The sequence below is a fragment of the Rhinolophus sinicus genome, chromosome 5 (genome assembly GCF_057876585.1).
Source record: "Rhinolophus sinicus isolate RSI-liver-muscle chromosome 5, RSI-T2T, whole genome shotgun sequence".
Lineage (NCBI taxonomy): Eukaryota > Metazoa > Chordata > Mammalia > Chiroptera > Rhinolophidae > Rhinolophus > Rhinolophus sinicus.
Window position 1 is genome coordinate 111662521 of NC_142505.1, and position 20925 is coordinate 111683445.

Sequence of the window (20925 nt, forward strand, 5' to 3'; positions counted from 1 at the left end):
GAGCTTGAGAAGAATGTGTGTCCTGCTACGGGATGAAGTGGTCCTTAGATGCCACTGTGCGCTTGTGCGCTGCCTGCCGGATCTGTCAGCCCTGCCCAAGGGGGTGGGCTCTCCAGCGTAACTTGCACTGGTTTACGCCTCCTCGCGAGTCTGAGAGGTGGCCCCCTGAGGGCTCTTGATTCACAGACCTGTGATGAGCATCATCCGGTGCCTCAGGTGTGTCAGCACCGTCTGTGCCGCCTTGTGCCCCAGCCTGTACTTTAATTAACCGGCCCCAACCAGCAGGCATCTCCCGGCTGTGGCCGCATCTCATGTGGTTGACCTTGTTCTATGATGCACGTGCCAGGGGAATAAAAGCCAAGCAACCCTCCCAGTTCAAAGGGCAGGCTCATTTTTGAGGGAAAAGTTCGCTTTCACTTCCCCCTGCCAGTGCCAGCCTCCCCTCGGGGAGGATTCTCACTCTGCAGCTCGGCCTGGCCCGGGCGTCCAGGACTCGGGCGGGCGCCAGCCAGAGTGTGACGGTGACCCCAGGTGGCAGCCCCTCCCCCGCCCACTCCCCAGATGCACAGGTGCAGCGGGGCCTCCCCCCCCCCCCCGAACCCAGGCATCTGGGTGCCTCTGTCCCTGGTGCCCGCATTCCAGGTTGAGAAGCCGCTGCAGACGAGATGGCACCAGGTCCCCAGGCACAGGCTGCCCAGGGTCTATAAACATTGTGCTTGATGCTCCAGAAAGGAGTAGGCAGCCTCGCTTCCAGCACAGAAAACGGCTCCTCCTGAGTTATCTCTGTTTAGAGAGAATTATTTGGAAACTCACAGCCAGTAGAGAAACACAGCAAGTTTCCACCCAAACAGTGGAAAAGCCCAAACACAAACTGGGGACACTATGTCTGGGTGCCGGGCTGGTGGCGGTCGGAGCCCCTCTGTCATTTGGGCTGCGACAGGCAGCACAAAACAGGATATCGCGCTGCCCACCCGAACGAGGCATCGCCCCCGGGTCCGGGTCTGCCGCCTCCTCTGAGCAGCACTGACCTGCAGGAGCAAAGCAGCCACCAAGGGAAGCGCTCCCTCCCGGGCGCGACCTGCCAGGGTCGTCTCTGAGGGACAGTGGGTGACCGGCGTTCTTCGTCCCTTTAACTCAGAAAAACTCGCCAGTTTCTGCGTTCAGTGAGGTCTTTTTAAAAACACTCATAATTCCTCTGTCCCTTGTCAACACACACGTTCACTCTGCAGACCTGTGCTGGTGCTTGTCACACGCTGCCATGCCATCCAGCAGGGAGTGGAAGACGGCAGCCTGGCTCGGACACCCTCCCATGCTACTGAAAGTTTGACATTTTTCAAAATAAGACGTTTAAAGAAATAAAGATAGGGAAATGCTACAAGTGCTGAGCAGTTGCTGTCTTCGTCACTGGAGGCTGTCCTGTGGTCAGTGCCATGGGCCCGTCTGCAAATAACAAGAACCCCTTGCCCACTGGTGGGGGAGCAGGTTCCAAAATGCAGACCTGCGATTGTTGGGGTTGGGGAGAGTGGGAGGCTCTGTGTGGGCTTGTGGTGCATCCCCAGCCTTGGTAAGGGGTCAGGTGCAGCCCTCCCTGTCCTCTGCCCCACTCACAGTGGCCTCGCTCTGGGAACTGGCTGAACCTGTTTCTTCTGCAGGTTTCTTTGCAGGGTGGGCGTTGGGGGCTGTTTCCCTGTCAGGCCACCTCTGGCTGAAGTTCTGAAATATGTTAGAAACATAAACAAATAAGAAACATGAAAAAGTCATAACTGTACTGAGTCAGACCAGAGGCTTGGAGCGGTCCTTTCGGTGTCACTCTCAGGGGACCCCCAGAGATGTTTGAGCATCTTAACGGGCCTGGGAGAAGGGGCTCTGAGCTGCCATGTGCGTGGGGCTTGCAAACAACTGTGGTTGCCCCTGGTGGCCCCTGATGGTGAGGGCTCAGTGTTGCTACGTGCTCACAGGCGTCACTCTCTCGATTCATCTCACCAGGCCCTTGGCTTACCGTGCCCACTTACCTTCTTGGAGACTCAGCCACCTGGGTCCCTCCAGGCAGGTTCAGAAGTAGCCTGGGTCCCTGGGTGTGTGTCACAGAGGTGACCCCACCTGTGTGATGAAGTCCCACATTTGCATCTGTCGGCCCTGGACAGTGAGCCCCTTGGGCGGGGCTGCAGCACAGGCTGGGATCCGGCGGGCGACATGAGCAGCATGCAGAGAAGTGCTCCCACCAGGCGGGCAGTGGGCTGCAGCCTCACTTGGGGGAACGCAGCCCCACGTTGCTAGAGCTTCCATGTTTTTCCAAAGAAAAGCCCCAAATGTGGATTTTTATAACTCCATTTTTAACTGTTGCTGACTTTAAAAATGGTGCTAACAGTGGCACATGAAGAAACAGAAAACCTGAGGAGATTAATAAGCACTAAGAGAATGAAACGTGACCGAGGGCCTTCCCAGGGCCCCGTGGCTTTGCGGGTGAGTTCTGTCGCACGTCAGCAAACCGCCTGGCCTTACTTTTACAAGCCACTCCAGGAGCCTGAAAGCAGGACAGAGTGCACGTGTCACTGTGAGCCTCATGTGCACTTGGGGACCACACAGCTCAGCCTGGCGCGCCCGACTGCCTGCTGCGTGCGCACAGATTAGGACGCCGGGCCCCTCCCTCGGGCTGGAGACCAAATAGGAACATGAACATGACGTATTTAGCATAACGTAACTGCCCTTAACTGCTTGTGTCCCCACAAAATTCATGTGTTGAGGCTCTAACTCCCAGAGTGATGGTCCTGGGACGTGGGGCTTTTGGGATGAGGTTAGAGTTGAGTGAGATCATGAGGGTGGGGCCCCCACGATGGGATCAGTGTCCTGAGAAGCAGATGATGAGACACAGCTCACTCTCCTCTCTCTGCACCATGTGAGGACACTGCGAGAAGGTGGCCTCTGCCGGCCACGCAGAGAGCCCCGCCCCAGACTCCAGACTGAGAAGTAAGTGCCTGTGGTTTAAGTCACACCTTCTGAGGTGTTTGTCACAGCAGCCGAAGGCAGTGTCGCAGGACAGTGTCTCCCGACTTCTGCGTGGACGTTCCCACACAGCACAAACCATAAGGGAAAAAGATCCCGTTCAGTGAGCCACGTCTCATTCAGGGCCTCATGGAAAAGTTACCGACAGATGGCTGACTGCAGGGTGGTATTCACAGTAACTAAAACCAACACGCAGCCACGGTCTGAAACCCATGAGGACCTAAACTCAGCGCAGAAAAGATTGAAGCCCCATGAGGAGATGGGCGAAGGGCGGGAGGGTGGACAGCACTTTACTGAAGAGGACACAGGCCTGCAGACTAGCTGAGCTGCCTCTTGGGTCCCAGAAATGTCTGCCTCCTGGTGATGAAGAGACTCTGAGCTGACGTCTTGGGTGAGAGCCGTTGCCAGGTTTGGCCTCCGGGCCGTCCCTGACCCGCTCACTGCGAGTGCGTCCCGAGAGCAGGACCTCGCCCAGACACACCTACTCTTAGCCTGGTCCTCGTTCAGGCCCCACGAGGGGGCCGCCTGCCCTGCTGTGCGCCCCACAGAGCTCTGACTGCAGGCATGACACTCACCTCTGCCTGGTTGCTGGCCTTGGGCACCGTCCCCAGCGTCTCTGGTGTCCTGTCTGGAAATGGAGCTGACTGCAGCTCTGCGCTCAGGGGTGAGGCTTGGAGGAGCAGTGCCCGCCCTCTGCACCCCGGGATTCATGGCTGCAGCATCTCCACGTTTCTGTTCCTTACAGACCCCGAGCACTGGGGCTGCTTGCTGTGTCCCCAGAATCCAGCATAAGTGCTGAGCAGTGCCTATGGGGGTGAGGGCCACACGTGGGACTGAGCTGTGCAGCCACTGCAGAAGAGCCGCTCAGAGGTCATTTCCAGATGAGACTAGAAAACTGTTTTTCTTTTCACGGGCAGAGGCATGCCCTTCAGTGCTAAGAGGGAGGAGGGGGTTTTTTGTTTGAGAGGATGGAGAAGGAGGGGCCTCTCACTGAGGGACGGGCCAGCTGGCCTGAGCCGCTGACTGGGACACGTGTGGCCCTCCTGGACACAGTCTGGCTCGGGCCTTGGGTGGCCATGGGCCGAGGGCTGAGGAGCTCGCCGGACTTCCTGGTGAATGGGGCTCCAGCCTCGCTGTCAGAGTGGGGGTTCTTTCCCTTTACCTGTTCCTACGGGCCGTGCAAGCACACCTGGGGGGTACCTGTGTGGTCAGTGGGGAGACCCAGTGAGGGTCATGAGAGGTGCTGGGCCAGGGCTCAGGCCGGGCACACACCCCTGGGCGTGCCGACGGGGCTGCCTGGACCCATGCCAACGCTAAACCCCCAGTTTTGGGACTGAAATCTCCCAGCCCAGGTGCAATGTGAGCCCCACATGATGGAGGCAGTCACACACCACCCTCTTCTTAGGGAGCGCTGGCGTCATCCTGGCCCGTTTGTGACTGCAGAAGCGAGGGGTCTGCTTCATTGTTTATGGCATTTTGGGAATTATTTTACCGTTATGAGTTAACTTTTTTTTTTTTTTTTTTTTTTTTTTTTTTCCTGAATTGATTCCTTACTTTATTCACAAAAGGCAAATGAGGCAGAAACCACTTAGGTCTAGAGGTGGTCAATTGTTCCCAATTCTCACCAGGACAGACAAAAACATTCTTGTAAATAAAAAGAATTTTTTTCCAAATAACTCCCCTAAGCCTAAGAATTTGTTGTTGTTTATTTATTTATTTTTTTAGTTTCAGGTGTACAATGTACTAGTTAGACATATACACCCTTTATAAAGTGGTAACTCACCCGCCAAGCCCACCCCTCTGACATCTTATATGGCGGTTACAACGATACCACCGACTATCTTCCTTACGTTGTATTCCACGTCCCGTGACTATATATTCCTATATATTTAGAGTTAATGGTTTTTAAAATATGAGGGAGGAATTGCCAAATCATTTCTTAAAGACCTGCGCATTTTAAGAGCCCTGACGTTGTGGTTTTGAAGAAATGCAGTTTAGGAAACAGTGGCCAGGCGTGTCTGCAGATGCTTCCCCTGGGATGCTGTGGCCGAGAAACACAGCCCCGGCCAGGGGACAGCTGCCAGGGCTGGGTGGCGAGGCAGCTGGTCCAGGCCCCTCACCACCTGGGTCAGAAGGGGGCCTGGCAGGGACTCCCAGAAACCTCCCCGAAGGCCCTACCCCCCCTCCCCCGGGGTGCTGTGCTCCTTGAGAGAGAAATGTTTCTTAAATAGAGAGAAGACAGCTACTATTTTAAGAATGACTTATTTATGTTTTTTGGGCCCTGGAAACAGGGGCACAGGGCTGTTTGATTCTGAGTTTGGTTTGCTTCCTAGAGGCTCAGAGTGACCAGAGGCTTCAAAGAACCCCCCTTTTACACTTGATCTTAGCCAAAAGGCCAAGAAGCGATAGGGAACCCCCCTTTAACTAGCCGGGCGGGATGGGAGCAGGCCACCCTGAACTTGGGGCACATTTCCTACCTGCTGCCAGCTGCATGCTTCTCTCTCTTTTCGGGAACTGTGTCCCCCTGAGTGGGCGTAGCCTCCGAGGTGTCATTGCATTTTGGGATCAAGACTCTGACCCCTGACACTGTGTCCTGGCTGCAGTCCCGCCACGAAGAAGGGTCCTGGACATGCACACACCTTTCCCATGTGCCAGCTCAGGGGCGAATCTCCTCCTCACTCCCCTTCGCATCCTGTATGGAGGGTCCATTTCACAACTAAATTTAGGAAATGACATAACTGGGCTGCCCAATATGCCAGTCTCACCAAGCTGTGTGGCTCGTGGAGTGAGCAGGTCACACTCTGGTTTCTGACGCAGAGGCTGCTACCTCGAATGTCATTTCTGCCTCTAGGGTCTCAAGGCACCTTTGATAGAAAGTGTTTCCCTGGGGCGGGTGTTATGGGGGCAGGAGACGCCATGAGGAGTGACAGCATATCCAGCAGAATTACAGGTGCTGGTATGAGAAGTGCCCACAGGCTCTCATCACGTTATTATCTAAGTGAAGTCCAAGTCAGTGTGTGTGCGATTCCTGTCCCGGCAGAGCAGCGGCTGGCAATGCCATGTGCCCAGGGCTGGGTGCCCTCGTCTGGGCAGCAGGCTTAGGAGGGGCTTTTATTTCCTCCTTCTAACTTCCGGGGATGTGCTCGTCCCCGGTGAGCATGACTTGCTTTAAACAGGGCTGAGTCCCATGGGAGGTGAGGGAGGGGGCCCGTCGCCGGGGCCACTGCAGCGCCCACACTCGCTGTGTCTTCTTTTCCAGTGACATATTCGATGCCATGTTCCCCGTCACTCACATCGCTGGGGAGACTGTTATACAGCAAGGTACGTTCCTCATGTCCTTCTCTGAGCCAAAACGGTGGGGAACAGCTGGGCTGTTTGCTTAAAAGATTATTAATAGGAGACTCTCGTTGTCTGTCTTTGGGAAAAGTCACTAATGAAACTTAAGAACAGTCCGCTTCACAAGTAAATACCAGTTGATGACCTGTGTTGAACACTGGAAATGTGCTGTGAGAGGGCGGTGAGGGGCAGTCATCCCCCAGAACGTGGGCAACCGCGCGTGAGGAAGGGTTGTGTTGCTTAGCGGGACGGCCTCCTCCCCCCACCGTGTGTGCGTCCACCCTCATGTGCACCTGAAACATAAACAGTTTCTATTTAAAGAATGTTAAAAAGGAGACGAGACCCAGTATTGCTTGACAGTGGTTTATACAGCAATGTTGCGAAGATTGTTTCCAAGAAAAACAAAAGTGCTGCAACTGTATCCTCACATTACACACATTGTGCCCTTTCTTTTGTTGCAGGGGACGAAGGAGATAACTTCTATGTAATCGATCAGGGAGAAGTAGATGTAAGTATCTCTCAACTGGTTTTGGAAAAGAGCATCTCGGTGGGTTGGGCCGCGTCCGGTTTTGAAGCTCAGGCCTAGAAAAGCTTTTTGAGTGGTGCATTTCTAATCTTTTCACCCAGAAAGGTGCTACTTTTCATTTAAAAGATAACGTGAAACACGGAAGCACGGTCTAAAGTAGGTGCTTGCTGGCGGGGGTCGCAGGCGGCTGGGACCGTCCCTTGACCAGGCTGCCCCGCTTGCTCAGCCACATTGGCTGGTAGCACTTTTTAAAGCAGGTGGGGTTCAGTGCTTACAGACCCCAAGGTACTGGCTTGACTGGAGCGATGGTGGCCTTCTGTCCAGCATTCTTGGGTGCCCGGCCATCACCGATGGCCTCATAGGCTGTCACTTTCTTCTGTTTCCACTCCGCCTTGCTCTGTTTATTCATTCAAACCTGTCTCAAGGGTTAGGGACCCACACTTCTGCGGAACTGCACCTCCTTCCATCACCTGCCACCTGGGTCGCTGCCCCCCCACCAGCCTGGCTGTGGGCATCCCCTCGGCTCGCAGGCCACTGTCCACACCCACAGTGTGCCAGGTTCTGGCGTGAGCCCTCCAGTGGGTTTCTCATGGAATCAGGCACAGCCCTGCAGTGTGATTGCAAGGCAGGGCCTGGGTGCCACGGCCAGCTCTCAGCTCTGGGCCCCTGGCACTGCAGCCGCTGCCGGGAACCCCAGCCCTTGGCTCATGGCAACTCCTGCTTCTCCTCCCAGTCCGCTTACACTTGTTTCCTCGGCTTGGGGTGTCGGCACGTGCATTTGAGCTCGTGGTTTCTCTGAATGCTTCCTTCCAGGACTCAGCTCTGTTTCTGGTCTGCACTTTCATGTGACTGTTTGTTTAAGGCCAGTCCCCATGCTAACTGGAAGCCCCCGAGGGCAGGGACTGAGCCTGCCCCAGCATTTTGGTGTCCACGGTGCTGGCATGCAGTCAGATCATATCTGCAAGTCCCCACACTGTGCTGCGTCCCATGCTGGCCCCCCATTCACCCCTGGGCCTGAGACACCACCATGAGGAACAGGGCACGTGGTGGTGGCCTCCACGCCCCCCTCCTCCATCACAGACCAGGCCCCTCGAGGTGGGGCCTCCCCTGGCTCCCACTGCTGTCTGACGAGGCCGCCCCAGCCGGGCTGCCCCAGCCAAGTTATTTCAGGGTTTGGCCTCCGGTTCAGTTGAGCTATTCTGGGGGGCACAGCCTCATTCATCTCGCCAGCAGCCTGTCTGCATCTCCCATCTCTGGGTTCTGGGAACCGGGAAGGCGGCTCCCAGCTTCCGGAGCAGGTGGCACAGGAAATGACTCACCGCTGAGATCTCAAAGCGAGGTCACACGCAGCGTTCTAGGGCCCACCGTTGCTCAGATGGACAGTCAGGAATTCTGTCCGTCCTGAGCTCATCCCTGAACCAGGCGTCTAGGGCAGACCTTTGTGTCTGGGGCAGGGCTGGCCTTCTGTCTCCCACCAAAGAAGGAAAATGAGGCTGGAGCCAAAGGCCCCAGAGGAAGTGTGTGGAGGAGGGAACCCTAGAGGGCGGGTGCTGTTCTGACCTGGGCTCAAGCTGCCAGCCCACACAGTCAGCTCCTGCTGGCTTCACTTTGGGTTAAAAAAACACCAGCCCAGGAAGCAGAGAAGACAGACACGGATGCCGCCTCATCCCAGCTGGGCCTCGTCCTTGGCTCTGGCCGCTGGTTTCAGAGATGCCGAGGGGCAGAGCCAGCCCATGGAGGTGTCTGGGGGGCTCGTTCCTGGTTCAGACCCAGTCCTGGTACCTGGCCCAGCTCTCACTGTTCAGCTTCTCTCCACCTTGCTCTCTGCCTATCACGAGTCTCCAAACTCTCGCTCTGATCCTGTCCCCTTCCTTTAGTTCTTGCACACGTGTTTGTTGAGTATTTGCTATGGGCTGGGCCCTTGCACAGCCCTCAGAATACCCAGAAGGGGGGCTGAGCCCCTGCCCTGGGGTGCAGGCAGCGGGGACATGGCCAATAAGTGGGAAGTTCACAAATGAGTGTCTTGCCTCCAGGCCTTTACCCTCCCCACTCTTACTCCTGCTGTGCCTTCAACACCCTGCGCCTCCTTCAACACCCTGCCAAGGCCAGGCTCCCCCATCAGGCAGTGCCACCCCCACGCCCCTCTCCTGCTGCCTTGCTGACCACGCGGGGCAGGCCGTCCCCACACTGCAGGAGCCACAGCAGGGTCTTAGCTGCTGCTGCTCCTCCCCCTGGAACGTGCTTCCATTCCCAGTGTTCACCGAAGTCACAGGAATCTTCCAGTTAAATTCCACAGGCTTGTATCTCAGAGTTTGGGGCAGACGTGAGAGTGGATACAACCCCGGGGAGTTCAGAAGCCCACACTCTAAACCCCAAGTGAGCAGATGGGGGGATGCAAATGCTTTGCCCAAAATTCTTTGCCTTTTCTTTCAAGGAGTCTGAGGGCCCCACATCAGGGTCTCATGAGATGTCCCCCCAGCCCGTGTGGGAAGACAGCACAAGGGCCCAACACCTGAGAGCCTTCGGGCCTGAGAGCGCAGGCCTGCTCACCTACGGCTGGTACCTGCACGCGGCTCTCAGCCGAGCCTCAGTGTGTCTGTGCCCTCATAGGAAATTAGTGCGGCGCTCAGATGGGGTGACGTGAGCTCACATTGCCGAGCGTGGGGCCGGGGTGGAGGGCTCTGTGGATGCAGTGAATCGGCCCCTTGCCCCCCTCATTCACTGTCACCACCTCCTGTCTGCTCCCCACGCCCTCCTCAGCAGACCCCACACCTAGCTCTTCCTCTCCTGCACATGCACCATGGGGACACCCTTTCCAATGCACGCAGGAAGCCCCACGCGTCACGGCTGCAGATGAGGGTGGCTGCCCCCTCTGCATGCGGCCCGAGGGGCATGAGAGGTGGGGCATCCGCCCCATCCCTGTTGGCCCACAGCGGACCACTGGTGCCCGAGGGAAGAGTCCCATGAGTTGGCCTGGAGCTGAGGTGCGGGCGTTGTGGTTCTGGGCCCCCCGCTGCTCCGCGTTGCCTGAGGTGAGGGGCAGGTTCAAGCCTGTCAGCCAGCAACCCCCCCCACCCCCCAATACATACTGTCTTGTGATGCCCCAAGTGTTGTAACCGGCTTCTCTCCAGATGGGGTGGGGGGGGCACATGGAGGCAGTTTTGTGAAGGGAAAAAGACCACCTTTTCATAAACGGGAGTTCCCCAAATACATTGTCTTGGCAGGTCCAGGGCCCCCAGCCCCAGCCTCCGCAGTTCAGGTGCAAAGACACCTTTAAGGCGCTCGCTGGATCCCAGCCCATCAGAGCCAGGCTGTCTGTGCACCATGGGCAGACCCCCACTTCTTGGCTGCAGTCTCGAATTTGGGACAGTCAGGCCCCCGATGGGACGAGACAGTGACTTGTGGGGCCATCCCACGATGCCCGCTGAGGCCGCACACCTTTATCAACCTCATCAGCTTTTCCAGGCAGGGCCGTGGTTGTGAGGGAGCCGAGTGGGGGAACAGTCCTGTGATGTGGGGGGCAGCCGAGTACAGGCAAACATGCAGGGCGGGCAGTGTGGGTGAGGCCACATTTAAAGGAATCAAAAGGTGCTCAGTCAGGAATCTGGAATGAGCAAGTGGCACGTTGGCTCCTGGGGTGAGTTATGGGGATGTATTTTACAATAATTACTGTTATTACTGCTCCCGGCTGTGAAATTGCAGCAGCTTCTCTGACCCGTGCTGCATTTTGTTTGCTCGTTTCTGTAAACTGCCTTCCAGGGGGCAGGGGAATGTCCTGGCCGCACCACAGGCAGCCAGCACTCCAGCACTGTGAGGTCTGAGGGTGGCAATGCAGCTGGAGTCACCCAGTCTCCTGAGGCCTGGGAGCAGAGGGGAGACCCCGCCCTCTGCACTCCTGCCCCCAGTGCCTGAAGCCCCCCAGGCAGGTTCCCCTCCAAGGACCCCACCCTGGCCTTTTGCAGGGTGGGGTTTGAGGTGGGCATCCCAACAACCCCCTCCCTTCTGCAGGATGGATGCTGCCCTCTGACCAGTGGCTCCCTAGAGGGACAGCCAGGTGACCAAATGCCAAAAGCACCAGGTTCAGTTTAAATTATGGTTTTCCAGTGAGACAGCGAAAGTGCCTGCCACAGTATATGTGTTGCCAAGAGCTATAATCCATTTTTCTAAGTATAAAAATATCTTCCAATTTGTTTTATTCGTGGAACATAGCGTTTCTACTTACAAGGACACTCGGCAGCCTGCTCCACCGGCTCAGGAAGTAGTTCCTTTGAGGCCCCGTCCCTGCCTCATCCTTTTAGGCCTTTGTTATTTTAGGACCCTCCTTTGTGTGTGGGGGGGTCCACCCCACCCCAGGCTCCTGCCCCCACGGAGATGTCTGGGAGGAGGGCCTTAGAGCCTCCAGAGGTGGGAGTGAGCTGGGACAGGCCATGTGGCTCCATGGGTCAGTCAGCTGGTATTCAGCATTTGCCGGGTGTTCTGTTTTTCCCCCATTGGCAAAATACACATGACATGAAACTTACTATGTTAACCATTTCTAAGTGCCCAGTTCAGTGGCATTAAGTATATTCACATAGTTGTGCAGCTGTCACTGTCATCATCTCCAAAACTTTCCATCTTCCCAAATGGACACTCTCCCCTCCCCTCCCCCGCCCTCCTACTCTCTGTCTCTGTGAACGTGACCCCTAGGTCCTCATGTCAGTGGGATCACACAGTGTGTCCTTTGTGACTGGCTGGTTTCATCAGCAGTGTCCTCAGGGTCCATCCACGCTGTAGCAGGCGTCAGTGTCCTTCCTTTTAAGGCTCAGCAGTGTCCCCTGTGTGATGTTCCCCACTGTGTTTGGCCGTCACCTGTTGATGGGCCTCTGGCATCTCCGGTGGCCATGAACATGGGGCGCAGACATCTCCTTCCTGCTTTCAGGATATTCTCTGTTCATTAGTCGCTCAGTTAATTGAGCACCGTGTGGCCGTGACCCACAATTCACTGTCAAGTTTTGTACAGCATCTTGGCGCTTTCTGGCCCCGCCTTTCCCATAGACTGAGATCAGGGTCCTGATGAAATCCTGCCTTGTGTGGCCTCAGTGTGCAGTGGGGTTCCCGGGGGTGGGCCAGGAGGAGGACACTGAGCTTGATGGATTTGGGGTTCTGCTTGGAAGTCTAGCTGGCTATCTGCTACTCAAGAAGGGGACAGCACCCATGTGGCCTGGGTACCCGACAGGAGCTTTGGGAGGGGTGTCTGCTAGGGATGGCACCTCAGGCAGAAACCAAACAAATCAACCCCCTGGGGTTTGGGCTAAAGGCCTTTGAGGGGTTCACACAGGAGGAGTAGGAGAGAGGGAGCAGGTGGGCACGGCCAGGTGGCACGGCCAGTGGGCACGGCCAGGTGGGCACGGCCAGGTGGCACGGCCAGGTGGCACGGCCAGGTGGGCACAGCCAAGTGGCATGGCCAGTGGGCACGGCCAGGTGGGCACGGCCAGGTGGCACGGCCAGGTGGGCACAGGCAGGTGGCACAGCCAGGTGGGCCACATGCATAGCTCGGTTCTGCATGTGAAGTCCCATGTTGACAGAAACCCAGTGCTGCCTGTTATCCAATTTGTGGGATTTTATTAGCAGGTTCCTGTGCCTTCAGTCCCTCATTGTCTCCACCTCCATCCTAAGTCCAGTCGGACCTTGTCCAGTCTGAGCCTAGGACAGAATCACCTGTTAAAACTCTGGTCACTGGGCCCCATCCTCGGGGTCCGACACCCACAGGTTTTCAGGTGTCGCTGGCCCAGACGGCAGTTGGAGGCCGGCTACCCCAGGCTGCTCTCCACACACTGCCCCCGAGCAGGCCTCACAGACGTAAACCAGTGATGTCGCCCCACTGGATCTGCCATGGCTTCCTATGGCTTCTGGGAGAATATGAAAGTCCGTCCATTCTCCGCAACCCCTGCCCCACCGGCATCTCTCTCTGTCTGGGTCTTGCTGCATCCAGGACTTGGTCCTGTCTCAGGGCCTTTGCACGTCCTGCCCTTCTGCCTGAAACTCTTTTCCCAGACCTTTGCATGGCTATCTGTTTTGTGGCCCTCTGAATCCTCTGCCCCATTCTCCTTGAGGCTCCTGGCGTGTCTATGATGAGAATGCATTGTGTGATGATTTGCCTGCAGCCTGTCTCCCGCTGCTCAGTACATCCCGTGAGTTGTAACCCGCCTGCCTCCCACTGCTGAGCCCGAGCAGTCAGGATGCTGGGGTGCTCAGCACACACTGGGGGTGCTGCAAGAATGGATGAACTAATGGATGAATGAATGAAAGAATGCAGAACGTCTGGGTGAGAGAAACCAGTCACTGCTGGTATCCTAAATGTAGCCGAGCAGGGCCTTCCACCATTTTTCTTTCAAAAGAAGAAGAAAAAACAAAAAAAAATGAAACAAAGCAAGAAGTAGCCCCTTTGCGTGCCAGCTGGGGTGGGGCCCAGCACTGCGCCAGCCCTGGTGACAGAGGCCAGTGTCCCCAGAAGGATGGCCCTTTGTGCTCTGTGGGGCCCGTCCTCGGCTCGCACAATGGTTTCCTCTGACGCCTTGGAGGGAGCTTTGGAGGCCTTGGGCTTCTGGGGAAGAAGGGGTCCCAGCAGCCCCCAGGTCTATGCTCTCTGGGCCCAGGGCCCCTCCATCCCACGCTGCAGCACCAGCTGCCCTGCCCTCTTGTTGGAGATGTATCCTAGGAAAGTTGGGGGTGCAGCCACCACAGGTTGGCTCTGAGACACCTCTGTCCCCTGGGTCCCTGTGGCCATTAGCGGCTGATGGGTGGTCCTGGCCCCACCTGGCAGCCATTCGAGGCAGTGGCTTCCTTGGTCCCCTAAAATGCAAGGGGGACAGGCCAGCCAATCCTCCCCAGACATTGTGTCAAGCAAAGCTCCCCCAACCTCAGACTCATGGTCCCTTGAGCCCCTTGTCACGAGGCCTCCATGGGTGCTGGCGGGAGGGCTGTTTGGTACAATCCTTAGAAAACTGTGTTTAGAAAACCTATGTGTACCCAGCGAAGCAGCAAATGCCACCCTTAGGCATTTCCCCATGAGAGATGCGGGCAGATAAGCCCCATGCAGAGTGTTCATGGCAGCATTCTGTGTCACAGCCTAAAACCAGAACAGCCCATCAGGCATGGGCCAGACCATTGTGAGATGGAGTGGACTGGACACAGCAGCCCACAGACGCTCTGAGCAGTGGAGGGTGTGCTGTGTGGTTCCGTTCAATGCACGCGGTACCTTGGGACCTGCCCCTGGCAGGGACACCAGGAGTCCCCAGGACCTGGAAGCCTTCATCTGAGTGGCAGAAAAACTCACCGAGCTGCACAGTCAGGAGTCACGTTAACGTTTGCAAGTTATAGCTCCACAGCCAGGATTTGACACAAACGTAAGAGTTGGAGGGCCAGCTGAGACGGCAGCCGCTGTGCCAGCCAGTGGGGCCTGGTTACTGTGGCTGATGACGAGTCATCACTGCCCCCTCCCCAAGAGCTCTGAACCCCCTTTGAGAAAATGAGGCAGAGGTTCTGGATGTTGTCTGCCATCCCTTCACCCCTAAAATCCCAATGGCTGGCTCTGCAGTGTCCTTCTGTCCACAACAAAGCGAGGATGCAGCCCCTGCCTCGGGGGCAGACAGGACAGTGTCTTCTCACTTCTTCAGGGCCTTGTTGTGTGGACGCTGGCATTTCTTCTCCCGTGTACCCAGCTGTCTGGCTCCCCTCCACGGTCGGGCCAGGTGGGGGTGACCGGTGAGGCCGGGAGCAGGGCTTGGGGCTCTGCGCTCAGCGGGGCTGGAGTGTGGCGGGCTCCCCAGCCGGCGAGGCCTTAAGGGTGGGCCTCGCACAGTCTGCCTCTGCACAGTCGCCTCCACTTCCCTGGAGCTTCCTGGGACCAGTTCTCCCACCTTCTGGTGCAGATGATGGAGTGGTCCCCTGTGTGGTGTTTCCTCAGACAGGCAGCTCTGTGCCACCGTTGTCACCAAGACAACGAGTCATTGATTTCAACAGGAGTGAAATCATGGCTGCGTCCATGGTCATCGCAGCCCGTTCTCTCCCACAGGCACAGTTTGCCAATGGGAGCTATTCTTCAAGCTCATTGACACCCGGCGGGAACAAAGCCAGCTGTGTGGGTCTGTTGTAACTGAATCTTCGTAACTAACAGGCTCCACCATTCTTGCAGGACAGGGACCTGCGTGGTCCATGCACAGCGGCTGCACTGCAGGCCGTCGTCCACGCGGCTGAAAGGGACCTTGTCCAGGCCATCCATCCATTGACTGCGGGCCCAGGGAACTTGAGTGCTGTCCGTTTGGGGACAGGCCCTGAGGGGACACATGCGGCCCGGCGCCTTGGGCATGGAGCAGACGTGCTGGGGGTGGGGGGCTGCTGGGGGAGCGCCCAGTGGCAGGGGAGGGACAGGCAGCTGATGGGGACAGAGGCCAAGGTGCAGACATGCCCCATGGCGTCCTTCAGTCTGACTCGTGGGTGCAGTCAGGGAAACTGAGGTCCCAAGAGGCCAACCTGAAGTCCATAAGGAGCAGGGTGGAAGACCTGCCTGGCCAGTGGCGGACCCCGCTTTTCTGCAGACCAGGCCAGGCGGCATGTCCATCCCCATTGGCCTGACAACAGGTCCTTCTGCCTCTGGACTGAGATATGGACTGTCCCGCCCAGCTGGGCCTGAGCAGGGGAGCCGGGGCCCTAGGCGGCGGCAGTGTTGTCCCCACCCCACAGACCCCTTCTGGTGTCACCCCACACGTCCCCAATGACGTTTCTCATTCTGTTCCCTGAAGGTGTATGTGAACGGAGAGTGGGTGACCAGCATCAGTGAGGGTGGCAGCTTTGGGGAGCTCGCACTCATCTACGGCACCCCCCGGGCGGCCACCGTGAAAGCCAAGACTGACCTCAAGCTCTGGGGCATCGACCGTGACAGCTACCGCCGTATTCTCATGGTGAGTGTGCCCTGGCATGGGGCTTCACTGGCCCGGGACCGATACCACCTGCCTGGTGGGCAGGGCCTTTGCCATGGTGGGAAGTGCTGGAGGGATTCTGGGAGGCTTCCTGAAGGGCAGTCGGCAGCTGGGGAAGCTGCTTTTCCTTCCTTCCCTCTCCTAGCTGTGGGGAGTGCGACACGATGTCTGGAGCTCCAGCTGCCATCCTGGACCATGAGGTTACTTTGAGCATGAATGCCATTCACATGAATCTGGTTGTGACAATTCCTGGGGGACAAATGAAGCCGAGGAGTAGTAAAGGTGTCGAGAGCCGGGGAGGGGCTGTGTGTTACCGAGCAGGCACAGCCCCCCCCCCCCCCCCCCCATGACAAGGTAGCATTTGAGCTCAGGCTCTGCAGCAGGGAGCCAGCAGCCAGCAGCTGTCCAGAAGCGTGTTTGGGCAGCGGGAGCAGCAGAGGTCCTGGGTACAAGCTTGGAGTACTTGTGGATCTCGGGGAGGCCGGCGTGGGTAGGGGCAGGGTCCTGTGCCAGGAAGGCTGCACCCTGTGGGCCAGGAGACCTCGGCAGTCTGAGCAGAGGGTGCCTGAGCCAACTTGGACCCACTTCCTCTGGGCCGCTGGGGGAGGGCAGACCGCAGACTCAAGGATATGGCAGCCACGCTGATGGGGCCACAGGCCTCCAGTCCCTTCTCTCCACCCCTGGGCACGGGCTGCTGGGTGCCGAGTGCCCCGTCCTCTGGGATGTCATGCCCTTTGGCCACCTGCGTTCACCCTGGTCACCGTGGGCCAGCCTATCTGCTGAGCTTGCCACGTGGTCCAGACTCGGCAGCTGGGCGTGTTGCTGAGGGCAGCCCCCTGGGCGAGCTCTGCTGACAGTGTTTGCTCAGTGACAGCTCCTGAGGAGCCTGGGATCCCAGGAGTCCCCACCCACCCGGAGGGAGGTGACTAAGGTGAACGCATTGCCAGGGACCTGTGACCTCTCCCCACTGGTCCTCCCAGGGCCTGGATGTGTCAGCTTGCTGCCATGTACCCTGTGGGGCTTGGTTGTCTCCCCGGAGGCCAGCTGTGCTTCAGGGGGTGGGGAGGCCACCGGAAACTCGGGGAACCATGTGGGACCAGCCCTGTGAGCTCCGTCCCATCTGTGGGCCTGGAGGAGGAGTCCTGCCCCTTGTGGCCCATCCTGGGAGCTTCCCAACGGGAATGAGGGGCTGGGGTCTGCCAGGGCCGCCAGGGTCCCATGGGAGTGATCGGTCCGTCATGATGCAGGGAGAGGTCAGCACAGTTTTGGGACGGTTATGTCATCTGGTTCCACACGAGAAGAGTTCCTAGTCCACGCACTTGGCAAGTGTCACTGAGTGCCCACCGTGGACACCAGGAATGTCCCTGCCCCCCCAGGGGGTGCCTGTGGTAATGATGTTCTCTCTTTTCTTTGTCTTGAACCTGCAGCCCTGTACTGTCCGTCTTTGCATGTGGGCGGGGCCGCCTGAGGTACCTTCCTGGGAGCACCCACACGTCCTGTCTCCTCTGGACACATCCGGCCCGTGTTGCATGAGCCGTTGTTTCTCCCCATCCACGCTGAGCCTTTCTTGGCTGTGGGATTTTTGTGGCTGGAATCTTATATTTATGGAAGTTCCCAAACCACTGCGGCAGCTGGCACTTCCTTGGTGCTAATTCTGGGTCCCTGTGCCCTAAGAATAGCCGACTGTGCTTGGAGGTCACAGGGCCTGGCGGCCCCCGCTTGGCAGGGCATGTCTCGCAGGACATTCCCACTTGTGCATGAGGCTGTGACTCGGGCAGTTGGATGTCACGGATGAGTGAATTGCCACACGTCCACTTAGCATGAAACTGGAACATGCTGTGGGGACGTGGGGATTGGGGAGGGGAGGCCACTGGCATCTCCAGGGACAGGGCCACCCCTGAGATGGTAGCTCAGACTCTGCATGGGACTGTGGGAGTCCCCACCTGCCTGATCCGGAAGGTCCCCCAGAATGTCCCTTCCCTTCCCAGCACTTCTCCCTGTGGCACAAAGGGAAGGACGGAGTCGGCATGGCCCACCCACCTGCCAGTCACAGGACTGGCCCCGCCCCCTTCAGGCCCCAGTGGAGCTTTGCTCAGGGCACCCGCCAATATCCCCTCCTTTCTTTGAAGCTTCAGGACCCTCTGTTCACCTGAATCTTATGTGGGACCCAGGTGTTTGGAATGAATGAGTGGGCTCGTGGTAGAGGCCAGGTGGGGTGTCCAGATCCCCACCTACCTGGGATGGCCTGAGGCCTTTGGGACCTGGGTCCTGAGCCACAGTGCCCAGACCCCACCCGCCTGTGGGCTCCCCATCTGGGAACCACCCATCGTCTCTTTCACCCCAGCGGCTGCTGTTAATTCTGCTTCGGGGCACATGTCAGGGGCGCCCTGCACCTCCCCTCTTTTGATCTGAGTGAAGATGGAGGGTGGTCGTGGGTGTGCCCAGCTGCCCCTCTGGGGGAGAGACGATGCTGAGCACGTTCTCAGACGGTGTGGGCATCGATTCTGGATTGGGAACGTCCTGCTGTAGCCCTGACCCCACCGCTCAGCAGCCCAGTGGGTAGGAGCAGCCTCTCTGAGCCTCCACACTCCTTGTAAGTGGAGACCTGGCGGAGCAGGCAAAGGAGCTGGCCCGTGAGGTGCCATTTCTAGCAGCATTGGGAAGGCCCTTTTCACCTCTTCACAGGCGCAGGGCCCATAGTGAGTGCCTATTGGCAGAGATGTCTAACCCCACGTGACAACGGGCAAGTTGTTCTGAGGCTAATACCCCCTGCCTCTCAATAGGAAGCGGACAAGGAACCTTCCAGACTGAGGTGGACATGGCGTGGGCAGAGCAGGGGTGGGAAGTCAGGAGGGGGGAGGAGCCCAGATCAAAGACTCAGAGAACATGGTGCCAGACCGATCACCTCCTGGTGGAGAAAACAAGGCCCAGAGAGGGTGGGACTGGTTAGCAGTGTGGGTGTTACGGGCAGTCTGGGGTTGGAATTAGTGTGTGCTGACCCACCCTCAGTCCTCCATTGTGCTTGGTAAGGAGTACACCACTACTATCACCATCATCACCATCACCATCGTCACCATCACCATCATCACCATCACCACCATCACCACCACCACCACCACCACCACCACCACCATCACCACCACCACCATCACCATCACCACCACCACCATCACCACCACCACCACCACCACCACCACCACCACCACCATCATCACCACCACCACCACCACCATCACCACCACCACCATCATCACCATCACCATCATCACCACCATCACCATCACCACCATCACCACCATCACCATCACCATCACCACCACCATCACCACCATCACCACCACCACCATCACCACCATCATCACCATCACCATCATCACCACCATCACCATCACCACCATCACCATCACCACCACCACCACCACCACCACCATCATCACCACCACCACCACCACCATCACTACCATCACCATCATCACCATCATCACCATCACCATCATCACCACCATCACCATCACCACCATCACCATCATCACCATCACCATCACCACCACCATCACCATCACCACCATCATCACCATCACCACCATCACCACCACCACCACCATCATCACCATCACCATCATCACCACCATCACCATCACCACCATCACCATCATCACCATCACCATCACCACCACCATCACCATCACCACCACCATCACCACCATCATCACCACCACCATCACCACCATCACCACCACCACCATCACCACCATCACCATCACCACCATCATCACCATCACCATCACCACCATCATCACCATCACCACCACCACCACCATCACCATCACCATCATCACCACCATCACCATCACCACCATCACCACCACCTCTTCACCTCAATCAGCAACATACAGAACACTTGTTGAGATTCTCTGTCCTTACAGTGGACCAATAAGGCTGTGATGTTCATAGTCTCCATTTCACTGAGGCTCAAAGGTGTAGGTGTCACACCAGAACCCACACTTGTGCAGGTTGGTGAGAGCCCTTCTCTCTCAGGCAGGCAGCCTGCATGTACTCTGTACTGAGGCCCTGGAAGATGTGGGGGGGGGCACCCTAAGGCTCATGCCCACTGTGGGTGTCGGGCTCGAGCCATCCCCTCTGGGCCCGGTCTTCCCTCCTGTGACGATTGGCTCAGCCTGTGTCTCTCAATGTTGAAGGAGACTCGGGGGGCAAGTGGGGAGGCTGTGGTACCAGACACGTGCGTCAGCTGCGCCATCCTGGAGCCCAGAACAGACAACCGTGGAAAAACCCTTTGTCCTGGGGACTAACATTCCTTCCCCCACTTCATTGCTATTGCATTTTTGTCATAGTTTTCTGGGGACAGGCAGTTAGTGCCACATGCTTCTTGTCTGGCTTTTTCTCCTTGCGCCCTTTCCCGGTTTTCTCTTGCTTCCTCTGCCTTCTCCCACCCCTCCAGCAGGGGGGGCCAGACCGAGGGGTCTCCTGGCCCCACAAGCTGTGTGTCACCCATCCCAGCAAAGAGGGCTGGGACGCACCCAGCTGCTTGTCTGTCCCTCCCCGCCCCAGAGGCAGCTACCGCCGTCCCCTGTTTTCCCATGTGAGAAAGTTGCCTTAAACAGGCCCTTTTTAAGGAGACGCCAGCAGACTTTCTAATCTGTTGAATCTGCTTTCGGGATTTAGAGCCACAGCACCAAGTGTGTGCCTGATAGTGAGTGGCGCTGAGAGGCGGGGGCCTGGAAGAGGGGTCCGGGAGACAGACAGGGACAGGTGGGTGCCCACTTCCCTACTTGGAGGGGCGTAACTTGGATGTGTTCCTCGAAGGCGCTCCCTTCTCTGTTTTCTCCTCCTCGGCTGGCCAGTGCTGTGAGAACTGGCCAAGGAAACAGACCTGAGGGTGAGTGCAGGGCCGAGCGGGGTGCTGGGTAAGTGCCAGAAATAGTCTGCTTGTGACTCTGCGGTCCGTCCGGCGATGCTTCAAGTAGCGTCCCTGAGAGGAAGGTGCAGGGACACCCTCGGGCGCTGGGCCCGTCTGTGCGTCAGGAGCCCTGCTGCCCACGTTCCCTTCTGTCTCCCCGACTCGTCCTCCACAATTGCTCAGTT

At 57.6% G+C, this 20925-nt stretch overlaps 1 protein-coding gene across 3 annotated transcripts in view; it reads left to right on the forward strand.

Moving 5' to 3' along the window:
• Positions 1–20925, forward strand: part of PRKAR1B (protein kinase cAMP-dependent type I regulatory subunit beta) — an 89165-nt gene that overhangs the window by 46064 nt on the left and 22176 nt on the right. For all 3 annotated transcript variants that reach the window (XM_088798838.1, XM_019747486.3, XM_019747487.3), the window contains exons 5-7: positions 6263–6324; positions 6801–6847; positions 15646–15804. In XM_088798838.1, coding sequence (XP_088654964.1) covers positions 6263–6324; positions 6801–6847; positions 15646–15804 — 268 coding nt within the window. The remainder of the gene's footprint in view (positions 1–6262; positions 6325–6800; positions 6848–15645; positions 15805–20925) is intronic.